The sequence below is a fragment of the Excalfactoria chinensis genome, chromosome 20 (assembly GCF_039878825.1).
Source record: "Excalfactoria chinensis isolate bCotChi1 chromosome 20, bCotChi1.hap2, whole genome shotgun sequence".
Lineage (NCBI taxonomy): Eukaryota > Metazoa > Chordata > Aves > Galliformes > Phasianidae > Excalfactoria > Excalfactoria chinensis.
Genome location: NC_092844.1, coordinates 2,164,136 through 2,181,756, shown reverse-complemented (window position 1 = coordinate 2,181,756; position 17,621 = coordinate 2,164,136). Strand labels below are relative to the sequence as shown.

Genomic DNA, 17,621 nt, shown 5'->3' with positions numbered 1-17,621 from the left:
GTTTATTTCTGAGCACTTTAAAGCTCTGCTATTAAGAGACAGCGTCTGCGTTAGAAAACATGGTTTATTCTCATCCAGGCTCAAGATTAGTTATTAACTGAATGCAGGACTACAGCCTTCCCTTGATTAAGTGCATTTTTAAATCACAGCATGAGTCAAGGTCCCCAAGGGGAGAAAGTGCAAGGCATGGCCCCACACCTGTAGTGCTGACAGGGGTAGTGTAGGCACAGGAATGGCCGACCCTACAAAGCTTCATTAACGGGACAAATCACACCCAGTGTGGCTGAGTTCCTCCTGCTCTGCTCATCTGCTGCCACTTCCCTCTCAGTCTCTATCGGAAGTAATTGGGGCAGTCATGTGCAGTCAGATTCCAGGCTCTATCAAACGCCTCCACCACAGGAGCGAGCAGCGGGCCCTCCTCGCTGTACTTCAGATTCTGCTCCAGCTGCTCCATGTTGGACATCCCGACGATCACCGCGTCTCCAAGAGAACCCTGCGAAGCCAGGAGGGGAATCACTCACCCCAAAATGAGCCCAATGCTTCCCAAGGCAAACTGTGAGTGCTGTCAAACTCTGACCTGCAGCTTGGAGTGGTGATACAACCAACGCAAGGCGGCGGAGGTCAGGCTCGGTGCCTTGGAACCATAAGCATCTTTCAAAGCTTTTTCTACTAGTTCAATTCCTTCAAAGTTGTGCTTCTTCCAGTACCTGCAAGAAGGCAAAAAGAAAGAATACATCATCATCAATGCACTCGAGAATCATCGATCCATAGTCCAAGCAAGCGTGAAAGGCTTTTGAAGAGCTTTACAGAGCTATTTGTAGCCCCCAGACTTCTGCAATCTGTGGAGAGGGAAGCTGACCCCAAACAAAAGCTCAGTCACGAGGCATGGCCCAACTGGCTCTAAAAGGAGGAAGCGAGGTGCTCAGTGGCCCCAATCCTGGGTGGCAGCAGCACAAAGGATGCAGCCATTGAGGAAGGACGTGAGCCTGCAGAATCACACTTGGGCCCATTCTGGACTTGGACCCATTCCGCTCCCTCCCAGCTTAGAGGTGGGATTTGGTTCTGCTCATCAGCTCAGGACACACCTGTCCCTGTAGGCTTGAGCCCAGTCATTCCCAAAAAATCTTCCAGTGGGCTGACGCGTGTCTTTGTCCTCATACTTGTACTTCCCAGTCAGCAGCCCTCCTGCAAAGTGTCAGCAGCATGTTTAGCAACGCTCCAGCTCTTACACTGTGCCCTACGTGGGCACTGGCTTTGTCTCCGTGCTCCAATCCAGACGGCACCTCAACAAACCCTCTGGCCACACACCTACTTTTAGTTACCCGCAGTCACGTCCCACCCATCACACCTCCCATCCCCGTACCAGCCAGTGGGTTGTAGGCGTAGAACCGCAGCCCGTAGTGTCTCAGGCAAGGGAAAAGCTCCAGCTCTACCTGGCGGGTGGTTGCGTTGTACATGCCCTGCACAAAGACAAAGCAAGTGGCTTCAAACACGAACTCGCAGCACCGGGGATGCACACAGGATGACCTGGATCTGCTTCTCGGCTGGTAACTGGGTGTCATTCAGCAGTGTCAGACAGGATGATGAACTCCCCAGGAACAGACTTCCTAACTGCAAACAGTGCAATAATTCCTCCACTTCCCCATCACGAGACTCAATCACGAAGCACATACTCAGCTCTTTCTGACCTCACCCAGCTTTCTAACCATCCCTAAAGGTCCCTCTGGGCGAACTGAGCAGCTCCTCTGTGTTTCTAACACAGGGCTCCCACATACCTCACCTGGTACACGGTTGGCATCAGCCAGTTGTTGCACTTGCAGATGGTGCAGATTTCCGCCACCTCCCACGCTGCGTAGTTGGACAGGCCGAGCTCTTTAAACTTCCCCTGCAGAGAAATAAAAGGACAATCAGATCCAGCTTCTAAAACAGCACTGGTACCTACACGGCGAAGATGGTGAAGGGGACGGCACTGAGATTTAGCTCAGAGTTCTGTTCATCCCCGCTGCAATAGAACACCAGACATAAACATAACCCCTGTTTCATCAGCTGAATTCACACCTTCTAGTTTCAATTCTCAGACCAATGCAGCTCATGAATTCTTCCCTGCCCATTATAACATTAACTGGTTCAATTATTGCAGCAGAAAGCAAAGTTCATCAGTTCTAACGCTCCTGAGAGCAAAGGGCACCACGTGAGCACGCAGCAGCGCCGCAGCTCTTAGCAATCCCTTGGACAACAAGCACACCCTGCACAGGAGCACAGCAAGCACTGATACGGTGCCAGAAGGGAATCAAGAGCTGGTCCTGGCTCTGCTTTACCTCCTTGTGCAGCTCATTGCAGGCTCGCAGGGTCTCCTCCACCGGGGTCCCGTGGTCGGGGGCGTGGAGGTAGAAGAGCTCAACACTCGTCCTCTGCAGCCTCTCCAGGGACGTGCTCAGCTGTGAGCGCACACTCTCTGGCTTCAGCGTCTTCCCATCCCAGGGGTTGGCTTTGGTGGCCACTTCCACTGGCAAAGGGGAAGGAGGAATGAGGGGAAGGAGGATGGGACGGGGCACGGCGTGCTCAGTGTGCTTCCAAAGCATGTTCTCTATGGAAATGGAACATCATAGGGACCCTATTCCTCGGGGTATCCTCAGAGATACGTCAGCCTGACAGGGAGGCCCTGCTCAGGGACTGGGGGCTGCAATACAAACCAGGCTCTCTTTGGCTCATTAACACCTCAGCCCAGCAGGGAAAGCCCTTCTCCTCAGGAATCGAGGGTCCCCCTTTCCATAGGAACCCCTTTTACCTCAGCAATCATGGAATCCTTTCTCCTTATAGCTCCTATAGGCCCCTCTCCTCATCCTTTCTCCTTATAGCTAATGGGAGACCCCCCTCTCCTCACACAACGCCACAGGCCGCGCTTTTCTCCTCACAAAGCCCCATACCCGAGTGCTCCCCGCCGGCCAGCAGCGTGCCGAGGATACGCTCGGACTCCCCTCCCGCGTACATATAGGCGGTGTCGAGCAGCCGATGTCCCCGCCTCAGGAAGGCTCTCAACATGGCGGCACTCGCCTCAGGTCCCGCTCGCCGCCCCATCTCCATCGCGCCCAGCACGATACCGGGCCGCGCACCGCCCGCCGCCATCTTGCCGCCAGCACTGCGCAGGCGCGAGGGGACGGGAGGGTCAAGCCCCGCCCACCACACGGGATGGGAGGGGCTATGTGATATCGCGCATGCGCAGCGCTGCCCCCGCCGGGTGTTACCGATCTGAAGCCGGCGGTGAGTTGCGCTAAGGGGCTGATTTGGGGTGAAACCAGCCGGATTTGGTGCCACGCCGCTGGTTTAGCGCTTATAGCGGCGCTCTGTAACGAAATCAGCGCGTATCTGGGGAGAACGGAGCTTCCGGGGAAGGAAAAGAGAAACATAAACAGCACCAAAAGCACCAACTGCTGCTTTCCCCAAAAGTAACTTTTTTCCCCTTAAAAAAGCAGCTCCAAATAAAGACGCGACTAACGAGGTAATGGGGGGGGTGACGGTGAGCCCTGGGCTGCGCTCCTTACGGCCACCATCACCCTCATGTTATTATTACCTGGCTGTTATTCCAGGTCGGATCTCCTCGTCTCCCCATCTATTCCCTTTATTCCCCCCCATATGGCGGACGGGTTTCGGGTTCCGCCCCCAGCCGGGAATGGCTCCGATTGCCCCGACGGTGCCCAGTGGGTGCTGCGGCTGCTGGGAGAGTGCGCTCGGGACGGCCGCGATGTGGGCAGCGCGCTGCTGGGAATCGCCTCCATCGGGTGCTTCGCTGCTGCTGCGCTGCCGTGAGTGACTCTGCTGGGGGGGGGGGGGGGGAGATTTGGGGAGGGGGCTAGGGGGAGGGGGAGGGAGATGTGGTGGTCTGGGGGCTCTGAGTGCAGAGGAAATGGAGGTTGCTTCCAACCTATGTCCTATGGTTCAGTGATCTTTAAGGACTCTTCCAACCCAACCGTCCTATGGCTCAATGATCTTTAAGGACCAACCCATCCTATCCTTCATTGATCTTTAAGGACCCTTCCAACCCAGCCATCCTATGGTTCAATGATCTTTATGGACCCTTCCAATCCAACTGTCCTATGGTTCAATGGTCTTTAAGGACCCTTCCAACCCAACCATCCTATCCTTCATTGATCTTTAAGGACCTTTCCAACCCAACTATCCTATGGCTCAATGATCTATAAGGACCTTTTCAACCCAACCCATCCTATCCTTCATTGATCTTTAAGGACCTTTCCAACCCAACCATCCTATAGTTCATTGATCTTTAAGGACCTTCCCAACCCAACCATCCTATAGTTCAGTGATCTTTAAGGACCTTTCCAACCCAACTATCCTATGGCTCAATGATCTTTAAGGACCTTTCCAACCCAACCCATCCTATAGTTCATTGATCTTTAAGGACCTTTCCAACCCAACCACCCTATGGCTCAATGATCTTTATGGACCCTTCCAACCCAACCCATCCTATCCTTTATTGATCTTTAAGGACCCTTCCAACCCAACTATCCTATGGCTCAATGATCTTTAAGGACCAACCCATCCTATCCTTCATTGATCTTTAAGGACCCTTCCAACCCAGCCATCCTATGGTTCAATGATCTTTATGGACCCTTCCAACCCAACCGTCCTATGGCTCAATGATCTTTAAGGACCTTTCCAACCCAACCGTCCTATGGCTCAATAGTCTTTAAGGACCAACCATCCTATGGCTCAATGATCTTTAAGGACCTTTCCAACCCAACTGTCCTATGGCTCAATGATCTTTAAGGATCTTTAAGGATCTTTAAGGATCTTTAAGGATCTTCCAACCCAACCATCCTATCCTTCAGTGGATAAGGACCTTTCCAACCCAGCCATCCTATGGTTCTATAACCTTTAGGGTCCCTCCCAACCATCCTATGCTTCTACATTATCTTCCAGCTCCCTCCCAACCCAACCATCCTACGGTTCTGTGGTCTCTAAAGCCCCTTCTAACCTAACCCTTCCAACCCGAGCCATTCCAGACTTCTCATTTCAACTCATGCTCCAGCTTTTTGCCCTCACTCTCAGTCAGACCTTGTGTTTGAGTGCTGGGAGCAAGACCACGAGGTCCCAAAGCAGCATGGAACAGGTTGGAGCTGATGCTTTGTGTCCTTCCTACAGGCAGTTCTACCAAGCCTGCAAGACGGGCATCATGGACCGGGCGCTCTCCATATACTTCCTTCTGGGCTGGCTTGGTGGAGACCTTCTGAACCTCATTGGCTCCTTCCTGGCAAACCAGCTGCCCCTGCAGGTACCCCCAGATCCACCCAGCATTGCTCCCCTGTCCCCAAGGCTGGGATCTGATTGTGCTCAGATCTCCCCTCCTTGTTCTGCAGGTGTACACCGCTGTGTACTACGTGCTGGCAGACTTGGTGATGCTTTCCCTGTATGGCTACTACAAAGCCAAGAACTGGGGCACAAGAGGTGAGCTGTGGCTAATGCCCATCTGTGGGGACATAAGTGGGGCAAGGAGACCTTGGGAACACCCACAAGGTGTGGGTTACCCCATCCCTGCTGTTGTTTAAGGCCAGGTTGGGGGTTGGAACCGGGTGATCTTTGAGGTTCCCTCCAACTTAAGCCATTCTAGAGAGCCCCTTTTAGCCCTCCCCCTTTAGCTGGGTGGGCTGCAGGGTTGGGGCAACGTGGCAGAACTGGCAGCAAAAAAAAGCTCAGAGTGATTTTAACCCTGAACCACAGAAAGTGCTGAGATAGGAGCAGTTTCCTCCCCACTGAGTTACATATGGCCCTTATCACTGCAAGATAAAAACCCCACATGCCCCACTGCCGGATCCCAATGCCGCAGATGGAGATAAGAGGGCTCAGACCAAACCGAGCCCTGCAGAAGGAGCAGCCCACCTCAAGCATCCCCCTCTTATCTCCCCACAGCCACAGCCTCCATCAACGCCGCCTGCCTCTTCTGCCTGCTGGGAACAGCCACGACCCTCACGGTGCTGAGCCACAACACAGACCCAGCCCTCAACCTCGCAGCCTTCAGAGGGAGATCTCTGCTCTCCTTGGGCCTGGATGGACCTGTCCCTCAGGTGGGACATGGGGGTGGCTGGGGGTGTGGGTAGCCATAAAGCCTTGCTTAGGACTCACCTTATCTGCAGCCCATCAGCAAGACTGAGATCGTCGGCTTTGCCATCGGCTCCGTCTCCTCTGTGCTGTATCTCTGCTCCCGTCTCCCCCAGATCTACACCAACGTAAGTGAGGGCAGTAGATAGTACCATGTAGACAGGTAGATTTCAGAGCTTCTTTCCATGTTAACACAGCCTCTCCTTCCAGTACCGCAGGAAATCCACAGCTGGAGTCTCCTTCCTGCTCTTTGCCCTGGTGATGCTGGGGAACTTGTTGTATGGCACCAGTGTGCTGCTGAAGAACCCGGAGCCAGGGCAGAGCGAAGGTGATTACATCCTGCATCACCTGCCATGGCTTATTGGCAGCCTGGGTGTCCTGTCCCTGGATGTCATCGTATCCTTTCCCCTTCCATGCTGTCCTTCAGGGTGGTGATGGTTTGGGGTTGTGACTTCCTCCATCCCGTGCTTGTGACTAATGCAGCGTTGCGAGAGCTGAATGCTTTGCTTATAGTCGCACCCAGCGCATTGTTCTCATGATCCTCACCTCGTGAAGATCCTTAATGCTTCCTCAGATCTCATTCCAGTTCCTCGCCTACCGCACAGGACAGCCCAGTGCTGGTGAGGAGCGCGAGGCACTGCTCGCTGAGCATGGCGACAGCTGACGGAGTGACCCCGCTGCTCCCAACCCTGTCCTCTTCTCTGCGTGGTGCTGGGGAGAGGAGGACTCAGGTCAGCCATGGATTTGTGCTGCTGAGACGTTCTGCCTGGCCCGGTTGCTGCTGTGAGACATTGAGCCCCTTTGATACCAGCGGTGGATCAATGAGGAAGCATCAGATACCTCAGGAGGTCGCCTTTCCCTGTAGGGCCTGACCAACCCATCGCAAGCACCGGCACTTTGTGGTTCTTGTGTTGCTGTCTCTGGATTTCTGGAAGACAGGGCAGCATCTTTAGGACAAAGCAGGGAAGGTGCAGGGCTGCCAAAGTGTTTCAGGTCATCGGCTCAGACATCCATAAAACATTGCCCCACGTGCCTTTGTGTTCTGTTGGTTCATGTGTCACTTCCTGCCTCTTAATTATTCTCGTTAGCCCTCGTTCCTGTTGGATGCTTGGACTCTTGTCTCACCCCTGTTTTGTTCCTATGGGATCAGGGGAAGCTGGTTTTGGTTCCTGATGTCAGACAGGGAGGAGCTGCAGCATCCCCAGACTCCGGGAGGTCAGTGCTGGGAACCAACAAGCACTAAACGCCGCCTTGTTGCCATTACCAACGTGATGTTACAGCAAGGGCTGAAAGGAAACCAGCACAGCTCGTCCCAGTAAAGGGAACTTTCCCTCTCCTACGCTTTCCATTAGCTCGTCTTTTTCTTCCCCTTTTTTCACTCTCCAGCTTTCCTACCACCACCGCTCGCCCTCCCAAGGAAGGCACAGATCCTGGATGCTACGTGGGACTGCTCGATACCTCCCCAACACAGCAATTCATTAACTAAAACCAAAGCAGCCCGTGGTTGGAGCTCACCCTTTTTGTTTCCAGACTCCTCGACCTTCTGACTGTTTCTCCATCAGGGCTCCTTTTGCCTCTTGCTATTCTCCAGCTGCTCTCCTGGCAGGGCAGTGGCCAAGCACACGGGTTAGCAAAGGTTGTCTTAAAGCTGGAAGAGCCTCTACCTAAGGAGATCAAAACAAAGGGTTATTCACAGTGTAACCAAAGCACAAGGCATGGGGAACCCAACCCTGTGGCTGAAAGCACACAGTGCAGAGCAGCCCAATGAGGGTCTTGCTGAGGTTCTCCTCCCGTTCCCAAAGGAGTTTGGGTGCCACATTGAAATGGAAAAGGCACAGCCATAAACCAGCTTGTCCCAACAGAACTCAGCGTCAGGCTTAGGCCTGCAGGAGCTGCAGGTACCCACTGCTGTTAGGTGATGCTGCTGTGAGCCCAGCAAGCAATGAATGGCTGCAGCTGCATCTCAGCCCTCTCAAACCCTTGAATGAAAGGGGCACATCCCTGCACGAGGGCCACAGGGAGCCTGTAAGCCACAAGTATGTGAAGCCCATGGGGACACAGCTTCATTTTTGGCTTTGAGAGCAGGCAGATGGCTTTGGAGGAGGAAAACAAGCCCTGAAAACAAGCACACGCAGATGTGTGTTGCAATCGGATACAAGGGCAGAACGCTGCCTCTCCCCCACCCAGTTGTTGTTAAGCTTCAGGACTTCCCACCAGCTTATCTGCAGCCTCACATAACAGACAACAGAGCTTACAGACCCGCACACAGCCAAGCATGGGAGCAGCTTTTAAGAGCATCATCAAAAAGAACCTCCCCACCTGAACCCACCAAGCCCCAAACACCCCCCTTCCTCCTCTGCCTGCAGCAAGCCAGTCCCAGCATCCTCACCCTTAGAACAAACACACCTTGCAAGCTTTCTAACATATAAAGCCACATAACACAGCAGCTGTTTGCATCACTGCTGGGCTTGGTGCTCCCAAAGCCCAACAACAAAACCATCACATCCAGATGCATTTAAAGAACCAACCCCAAGCAACGCAGCAGGAAGGAAAGAAAGAAGGACGACACCAAAGTGCACACGCAGCATCCTGGGATTTGTTTTTATTTGCTTTTTTAAGTCTTTTTTTTTTTCTTTTTTTTTTAGTATGGAGGCTCAAGTATCAGATGTAGATTCAATTTAAGCTTTACAAAAACAAAAAGAAAACCACTGAAAATAAAGAAACACCCCCAAAAATCAAAATCAAAACCAAAACCCCTTTTTGCATTCCATTAAAAACTGACAGAAAGAAAAAGGCGCCTTGGAACCGGGCTATAGAAGAGCAGAAGGTTCAGCAGGTCTCCTCATCCTTACACATCTGGTTTAGTCAGTATCGTACAACACCAAGGAACACCCCCCTCTCTCTTCCTTCCCTCCCAGCAGCCATTCCCTGTGCCCGACCCCCCCCCCACCAAACACACACGTGGAATAGATAATTTTCTGTTGGTTGTTCCAGTTTTTCCTCTTTCACACACCACAGTCATTTAATAAATCGTTTTGTTTTACAGTTTTTACACCAATGTAACAAAAGGGGGGGGGGGGAAAGACAGACGATGATCCGTGTGTATGCGTATAAATGGGGGAGGGTGGAAGAAGGGGGGGGTAGGAAATAATACATGGACGTCTACAGAAACATAGCCTAAGGTCTCAATAGTAAAACGTGTTGCAAAGTAGGCCTCAGAGACTGGAAAAGTTTGTACAGCTTTATTCATGGGGAGAAGATGGCGTTGCATGGATAGTATTGAATGCAAATCGTGACGTGACGTAACAGAAAAGGTCGGGGGGGGGAGGGATGGAGTTCTCTAAGAAAGGAATCTAACGAGTGCATGGCATGGCTTGTTAGCATGAAGAGTACTTTAACTTTGCTGCTTTCTCTTCAAAGCCTCCACCAGGTCGTTTTTAAGAGCTTCTTGTTTTGATTTGTCTGCAAAAGTCTGCACAGACCTGCGGGGGAAGAAGGAGACACCAAGTCAGAGGTAACGCTCTTCAGTTGGTTGGCACACCATGGGAGCAATAGCAGAAGCACCTCAACCCAGGCTTAAGAGAAAAACCAAACTCAGCTTGCCTGTTTTAATACAGAAGGAAAACCAGAAGGCAAAGTGAACACTTCAGTGCATACGTCAGAGAGAAGTTAAGCCGAGAGCAAGGGCTGCACCAAGAGAGACGCTCCCAGCAGTTGCAACCCACCTCCAGCTGCTGGAGGGGGAATCCCACTGTTTCATGTCACAGGTTGGAATAAAACCCCAATACGCCACCAGCAAAAGGTGTTAGTGCTCTCACTCTCCAAAGGACCACGACAGGAAGGTGGAGAAGTCCAGCCTATTCGAAACCAAGAGGTGAAATCCCAGCTCTGGGAGCTCCTGAGCCCTTCTGCAGACTGTTCACCCAGGATGGAGCAGCCACGTCAAAACCTCTCTCCAGCAAATTCACCCATGGGAAAAGCACCCGGTTTGTCCTTGAATTTACTTTTCCAGCTTAAACTTTGCCTACAGACACTGCAGCGGTTCCTTTTTGCTACCGGTTCGGTTACAAACAGCTACGCCTCCCAGCCATCTGGGCTCACTGTAACCACAGAGGAACCTCACTTTTCTGATGGTAACAACTTCCAGCTTCAAGAGAACCAACTTTTAAACACGATCATCAATGCAATGACCCTACCAGGCTACACTGCTACCATGGCAGCACTGAGGATGCAGTTTGGTAGGGTTTCCCCCCCCATAAGCCATATTTCACACCCTCCTCTGTGCTCCAAGCTACCTCATTTTGCCTGGATGCCACCTCCTGTAAACAAGGCTGCTCTGTGTCTCAGTTATTTTTCTAACAGTTATTTCCATTCTCTGGTCCCTGGAGACTTCCACTGCCTTCATGAAAATATATACGTTTGATATTTGCATTTGTCACAGGCTAAAGAAGTGGTTCTCGGTTCCATTATCAACAAACAGTGCATTTTCCCCTTCGTCAGCTGAATACAGACAACATCTGTAACTCATTACCAACTGGAGTGGGAGGTTAAATCGGCTCAGGGTTAGTCACTGTGCGTCCTGGACATTCAGAGCTCCAGAGCAAACGAGAGCATATGAACAAATCCCATTGGAGGCCGTGCAGGGCACTGAGCAGAGCCCATGTAGGACTGGATTTTCAAGCTCCAGAGGAACTGAAGATGCACCAAGCACTAGGAGATGTGCATGTAGGGGAAACTGACTCAGAAATAGCACAGACATTCAGAATGTTATTCCTTTCTGCGAGGAGGACTTGAAGATTACAAGGAATCTCTCCATTGGAGCGGTGAACCACAGCTGTAAAAACTAAAGGTGCACAAAGGACAGAGTCCCAGGGCTTATGGAGGCAGTAAGTCCAAGCTAACAGCACTCTGGGTAAATGCCCATGTGCTCCTTTCTTGCTCCCGAGCTACAGTGCAAAGTGGTAATAAGGCCTGCCCCATTTCAGAGCGTGACATTTCAGATGGAGCAGCGTAACGTCTCAAAGTAAAATCACACCGTTTAGTTGGCTGTATTAAAGAACAACCCCTGGGTGAAAAGATGGGTCAGATGTTGTTGGTCAGTCTGCGGGAGTTAGGGGTTAGTTCTGCCCTCAGTTATCATGCAGAGGTCTCGGCTGGGTGAGTCCTGGTTTAGTGCTGGTTGTCACACCTGGCAGGGTACCTGGATTGGTTTAGTTATCAGGCTGGATGTAGATCTGGCGCTGGGTCAACACTTGAGATAGTTCCCTCTGCAACTGCTTATACTTTTGGTTGTCGGGGATAGCATCAATAGATCTACAGAGAGCAGTTTAGAAACCAGGGAAGTAAACAGGGAAAAGAACAGTCAGAAGAAATCGGTAACACAGAGCCGGTATTCTGGAACCCACTGGAAGCAAACTGAGGGAGGAAACACCGTCAAATCCTAAGTTGGAAGATAAAGGAGAAAGGCAAGAGGGAAAAGCACATCCGGATGCTCTGTGTGTTGTGAGCAGATCATCTCAGCGCTGCACAAAGTAACGCCACGTGAGCCCATGGGGAGACACAGGAAACGTTTGGCTATATATAAAATGGGAAGGCCACGTTCACAAGGAACAAAGTCTGCAGAACGTTCTTTATGCTAAGATACGCTTCCTGGTTAAAGCCCTGCACACAGCAAATGGAAATCGCGCTTGGAAGGCTGGGATTTGGAAAATAAAAGGTAAAAAACAAAACAAAACCAGAAAAGCTGCTTTGTTATGATGCTGTCGACTCCCTCTGGCCATGCTGGTAAGAAGGCAGCACAGATATTCAGTCAGCTCCGTTATTCTATCATCTGAAGAAGAGGATATTGATTTCACCCCCCCTGTATTTCAGAACAGGAGGGAAGAGCAGCACACATCTGTGCACCACTTGGATATTCTGCATTACCCACTGTGCAGGGGAGCTTTATATGTGCAGCTTAAAAGGAAAAGACTTGGCATCACATTTCTACACTTTCCTCTACGAGCATGAGAACCACCAGCTTGGGATTGCTATACAAAACGCCTCACCAGACATGAGAAGGGGCTGCAAAGCAGAGTCGTTTCCCTGCAGAAAGGCAGGGAGGGCTCATTCACTTCATCAGTACATTATATTTTGACCAGAGGTGCTGAGAGAAAGGCAGAATTTAAAACAAAGCCTAAATATCACAAGCCATTTACTGTCATTACTTCATTCTGGGACCGACTGTCTTTAAGAAAGCTGCAAAGAGAAGTCAGAATTTCAGGACTACTTTCAGAATAAGGCTCCCAATTAACAACGGTTCGACAAGTGCTGCTAATTGAGCTGTTTTCTTCCTGGTGAGGGAATAAAGGATTTAAACCTCGCAGTTACAAAGTAGAAACGTTCCCCAAACTCCACACAAGAAATCATTTTTCCAAAGCACAGTAGGGTGAGTCATTAAACATGGAAAGGCTTTGTGTAGGAAAGGGCAGTGCCAGCAAATGAAAGCAGATGACTGCTGGGGAAACAGAGCCACAGGCACGATGGGGAATGGCAAGGGGGCAGACGGTCAGCTGGAGGGCTCCTTACCTCAGCCCATTCACAATGTCCTTTGTTTTTCCAAAATAAATCTCATTCAGTGTACTTCTGATTTTGTTTTCCATGTCCTAGAAAGGAAAAGTATGAAACAGGTCTTTAGGCAGTTCAGCTGCTTCCAGGACTGTGGCACTTACACAGCTTACATCTTCACCTCGACGTTCAACTGTATGGCCCCCATCTCTCTGGTCTTATCCAAGTTTAAAAGGCTTAGCTCTGTTATTGCCCAATCCTGAACGTTACTCCATGAGGTGGCTGTTCTGGGCCACAAGAGGGCACTTTCTGCCCACCTATCTTTGTTTCTTTCCTGCATATAGCAGCAAAAGAAAAGTGCACTTCACCTCTATTTTACACGGTAATTTCCTGGCACTGAACAGCCACCCAACCCCAAGCCTTCAGCCCATGCTGAGCACATGGGACCTACAGGTGCCATAAAACCATAATCGGTACCAATAATTCCAGCTGACTTAATAAGCACTCGGAATTGCATTTCTGAGTTCTGAATAACATACCCTGGCTTCAAGTAATTCTACCTTAAAATGACTGTAAAAACAATCCAGGGGGGCAGGTTGTTGTTTGCTGGTTCTCAGAACAGTTTCTTGCACAGGAAGATTATTGCTCTACCGACCACATACAGATGGCCCTTCTGCATCTACAGAGGGTTGGAGGATGTGCTAGGAGGAGAGCAGAGCCACCAAACACTGAGTACTATTCACACCACTAGGTGTGATACAATATAAACCAATAACTTGCTTGTGAAGCAAGCAGAACCCAGGGTTCTTCAGCATGGGACCCAGTATGGGTGAGAACCTACAGTAAGCTCAACCTACGATGGCTGCACAACCTTACCTCTACCAAGCGTCCAATATTGGCTATGTGTGGAGAAGAGTCGCTCACAGTCTCATCTTTCTCCATCTGTTAAGAAAAGACACAGATCCATCAGTGCTGTGGAAATCTGATGACACGTGCACGACCTCAAGAGAAGGGGTAAAAGAAATAGGTCTCAAAATCCTGGATGACTCTATTATTTCAGTGTGCAAACAGGGATGTAAAATACTGAGAAATTCCCCGAACAACACAAAGACTCACATGTTGATAACAGAAATGTGGTGTAATGAAAGCCATGAATCAAAGCAAAACCCTGCAGCAGACTCCTGGTGCAGACAGGCGCAACAAAACTGTCATTCCCTACCTACTGAGGGGCTGCAGGAGTTGCACATGGAGCAGGGCAAGCAGCACAGGAACACAGCAGGTGGATGTGGAAACAAGGCTGTTGATGAGATGCACATGAGGATGGTGCTGTCAGTTTAACTGCTGTGAACTACCTCTGCAAAAGCAACTGTTTCTTCTCATCTTCATCTCTAATGCAATTTCCAACCACACGTGGGGCACATTCTCTATTTGCAGGTTTTCCTGGCAAATGAAGTCTTAGGTATTACCAAAACCAAACCAACTTACCAGATGTTTGCCCACTGGGGGAATAAGTACTGATTGTTATGTATGGAGGTGAAAGAAGCAGACTGCATTTTGGAGAAGCAAATCAGAGTTGGCCCAAGGTTAAGTAACATCACAATACCACACTCTTAGCGCTGCTTGAACAGGAAACAAGCACCGACCCAGGTGAGATTTTCCATTACAAAGACTGAAAACTGGAAGCTGGCACTGCAGAATGCCTTGTTTTCTATGTTTCACCTGCCTTTATCCAATGCAATGTTCACCCAGGGGCCATGGCTGGCTGTCCACGATCTGTAAGCTTCAGTTGCTAAGGGAAAAGACAATCTTCCCCAGTTCCCAAGATGAGAATTCTGGCTAAGTGCAGACAAGCTGTTGAGCAATCAGACCCAGGAACCTCAGATGACACAAGATGTGCTGAGATGGCATGGAAAAAAAATCAACAACAACCAAAAACTGGGAGAAAAAAATGTACTGGGAAGAACAGCCTTCAAAGGGTTCCACTAATCCCACTGAATTCTCTTATCCATCTGTTCATATCCCTCCCTCAGGGTAGAGTTTAAAACTCTGGGCCAGCTACAGGTTTCTTCTAATAAGCCAAGTCTCTAACAGGCTTAGGGAAGCATGTAATTTAGTTGGAACCCTGAAGGCAAAAGATAACCTAGAAGGGGGAGTGGGGGGGGGAGGAGAAAAAGAGTAAGAACGTTTAAATTCTTCCTTTAGATTACAGTCAGATTGTTTACATGTAATGGAGACACGTTGCCTGAAGAACGGATCCAGTCGTGGGAGAAGGAGAATATAAATCTGAACTATGCAAACACACACGAGTTACGGTGAATTTGGGAACTATCAGTAAATTGAGCAGATCTGGGGCTGCGGGGCAGCTGGCAGCGGGTCATTGACTTTGACAAGCTCCCCACCGTGTCTCCTCCACACCTGGACACACCAGCTTCATTGGTAAGAAACAGCAACTGAAAATAGAATTCTTTTCAACGCGTCTTATTACGTCTCCATAAAATCTGCTGCCAGAAGGAAAACATTTTTTATGTGCTGTAGAAGCCCAGATGTTACGAGAGGCTGTTTTAATGGAGTTCAGAGTCAGTAAGCAGCCGCGTTATACAAACAGCAGAGTTGTTGGGATTTTTAAAGGTTCCTTCCATTGGTTATCACTGCTCGGACCTAGGCAAAAAGCCTACAGCTACTTAAATAAAGGGGTTAATTTGCACAGAGGGGAAATTCCATTCTCTAAGTTGATGTTAACAAGCAGCTCGTCTTCCCACTGTCCCTCCCCATCTGCCACTGAGCTCAGCCAAAAACCCTAACGCTCCACAAGGAGCCAAGTCCCATCTCCATGGCCCAAGTCTCTCCTCTCCCATTTGAGGGAGATGCTGCCTGGCTTCCTTGCCTCGTTTCCCCAGCCATCTGCTGCAGGTCTGACTCAAAAGGAAACTGGCTCTTCTGGGCATTTTAAGCTCTCGATGGCTGGCTGATCACTTGGGTTGTTTCCTGCATGGAACACAGCGGCTGTTTGGGTTTTGTGTAAATGTTATTTGGAGGATGAGTTAACACCGAATGAGAAACCTAAGTTGGATAAACACTGGTTTCATCATGAAAGCATCTAAGAATACTAGAAAGATAAGAGGGAAACTCATCCACATCGCTCTGAAGAGCTGACGACAAACAGCCACAGCTGCTCTGGCCATGGAGCGACGTGAAAATCTCCTTAATGAAACACAAACAGACCAACCTGAGCCAAAGGCTCCCAAGCCACAGGCAGTGAGCGGACTGAGGTCTTCGAATTATTTGGATATCAATGAGGCAAAAATCGGCCCTTTTCTCCAACACTTATTTCAAACCCTAACCAGATAAACGCAGGCTGTGAGCTCCACATAGTCTGTGTTCTTGTAGAAATCAGCCAAGAGTTAACCTCATCCTTTCATGGCCTTCAAGCACATTTATTCCCATCAGTGTTAACCAAACAACATCCTCTACCCTTTACCAAACTGTACCTTCCAAAACATGAGCAAAACCAGTGATATTACAGCAGCTCTCCATGCCATCAGTCCATACCTGCTCATCTCTTTTACTCTCTCTCATCTAAAATCAGTAAAATCCGCATGCCAGCTGAAGCAGAAAGTTTCCTTTCCCTGTACTGTTACTGCTCGGTATATCTCTGCTATTCTCTGCACCCCAAAATGCCTCCAGGAGTTGGGACAATGGCATAAGGAGTCTGACAGCTACAGCTTACAGATCCCTCTGTTGGAAATACACTCCTGAACACCCCGTTCTGCCTCAACATCTGGAAGTCAGTGGGATAGGCCTTTACATGAAAGCTCAGCTTGATGAAAATATATGACTTGCCTAATTGCAGAGCACTAGCCCCAGAGGATTTACCTATTATGATAAATGGCAGAATGTCTCTGTTGGTGCTTTATTGAGCAGTAATATATCACAGAGCACATCTTCCTGTGCGCAGGAAAAGCTCAGATTGCAGCAGACCAGCCTTCATCCAGCTCTGCAAAACGTTCCACCTTTGCTACAGAGTATTTCAAGCACGAAAATCAACACACATCTGCGCTGCTTTAATCCCAGGCTTCACTTCCTCTACAACTTTATATCCTCCCCTTCCCATACCTCCAAATGTAAATAAACTCCAGGTTTGGAGCCAACGTCTTCCTCAGTGAACTGGCACTTCCTCACAATGCTCACCCAGGCTTAGGAAACACAGACGGGTTCTTTGTGCACAGCAGGAGCTCAGCAAGGCACCTGTTGGCCTTGCTTTTAAGGAGGGGGGGCTCCAGAAAGCTGTCCAACAAAGTGCACATTTGATTGTTTGCCAGAAAGCTGGAAGGCTGCATCTACTTTGCATAAAATGAAACAGGACCATAGAATTGCTCTGAGTGAAATAAAAGTGCAGCCTGATGCGAGCACAAAGCTTGGTCAAAGCAGTACGGTACCATGGTGGACAGCACAAGTAATTGCAACACACACTGAGGATGGGACCTTAATGTCTGTCAAGACAGAGAATCATGTGCCAAGCATCTGGCTCAAATCAGGATGGGATGGGAGCTACCTGCTGCCATTGGACTGTGTGCATGGTAACCAAAAAGCTGCTGGCATTTCCCTGTAAGCACCACTCCTTGTTGCAAACTGAAGGCAGCGTGTCCTGTCCTTTCCTCTCCTCTCAGACGTACAGCACTTCAATCTGTGGCCTCTCACTGACGCAGACAGCACAGAACATGCCGAGTTCCTTTCCAAATTCCAGCCTCGCTCCCTGTATTTACTGAAGCCTGCCAGTGTCAGATGTGAGCTGGGAGCTGCTTCCTCCATCCTGGCTGTGGTGCAGCAGCTCTGCGCTCTCTTGAACAGGATCCAGGCTCGTCCCCAGAACACAAGCTGCCTGGAGAGAACTCTAGTTGCAGGAACAGGTCTCTATCTGACTTTTCTTGCCTTCTGGGGCAAGACAGTAGCAATGGGTAATG

The 17,621-nt window shown here is 49.8% G+C and overlaps 3 protein-coding genes across 7 annotated transcripts in view; 1 reads left to right on the top strand and 2 right to left on the bottom strand.

Annotated features, from left to right (window-relative positions):
* Positions 1-47: 47 nt before the first annotated feature.
* On the bottom strand, positions 48-3,169 carry AKR7A2 (aldo-keto reductase family 7 member A2). Its single transcript, XM_072354520.1, has 7 exons — positions 2,928-3,169; positions 2,319-2,506; positions 1,781-1,885; positions 1,364-1,460; positions 1,086-1,185; positions 578-707; positions 48-493 (listed from the first exon to the last, which is right to left on the bottom strand). Exons 1-7 carry the CDS (start codon positions 3,124-3,126, stop codon positions 332-334), a joined length of 981 nt encoding a protein of 326 aa, XP_072210621.1. The 5' UTR covers positions 3,127-3,169; the 3' UTR covers positions 48-331.
* Positions 3,170-3,194: 25 nt separating this feature from the next.
* Positions 3,195-8,696, top strand: SLC66A1 (solute carrier family 66 member 1). Of its 3 annotated transcripts, none has more exons than XM_072354515.1 (8): positions 3,195-3,261; positions 3,588-3,803; positions 5,161-5,290; positions 5,376-5,463; positions 5,926-6,080; positions 6,150-6,242; positions 6,325-6,510; positions 6,689-7,146. In XM_072354515.1, the coding sequence occupies exons 2-8, from the start codon at positions 3,634-3,636 to the stop codon at positions 6,776-6,778; spliced, it is 912 nt and encodes a 303-aa protein (XP_072210616.1). In that variant the 5' UTR covers positions 3,195-3,261; positions 3,588-3,633; the 3' UTR covers positions 6,779-7,146. The 3 variants fall into 3 exon arrangements, with proteins under 3 accessions (XP_072210616.1, XP_072210614.1, XP_072210615.1); XM_072354513.1 differs by having other exon boundaries at positions 6,132-6,242; positions 6,689-6,905; XM_072354514.1 differs by having other exon boundaries at positions 3,209-3,499; positions 6,689-8,696.
* A 5-nt stretch (positions 8,697-8,701) lies between these two features.
* The window catches only part of CAPZB (capping actin protein of muscle Z-line subunit beta), a 49,835-nt gene continuing 40,915 nt past the window's right edge, over positions 8,702-17,621 (bottom strand). Inside the window, exons 7-10 of one of the 3 annotated variants that reach the window (XM_072354516.1) lie at positions 13,537-13,602; positions 12,682-12,758; positions 11,303-11,427; positions 8,702-9,596 (exon numbers count right to left, since the gene is read on the bottom strand). In XM_072354516.1, coding sequence (XP_072210617.1) covers positions 11,325-11,427; positions 12,682-12,758; positions 13,537-13,602 — 246 coding nt within the window. In that variant the 3' untranslated portion in view covers positions 8,702-9,596; positions 11,303-11,324. The remainder of the gene's footprint in view (positions 9,597-11,302; positions 11,428-12,681; positions 12,759-13,536; positions 13,603-17,621) is intronic. The other 2 variants (XM_072354518.1, XM_072354517.1) reach the window with 2 other exon arrangements.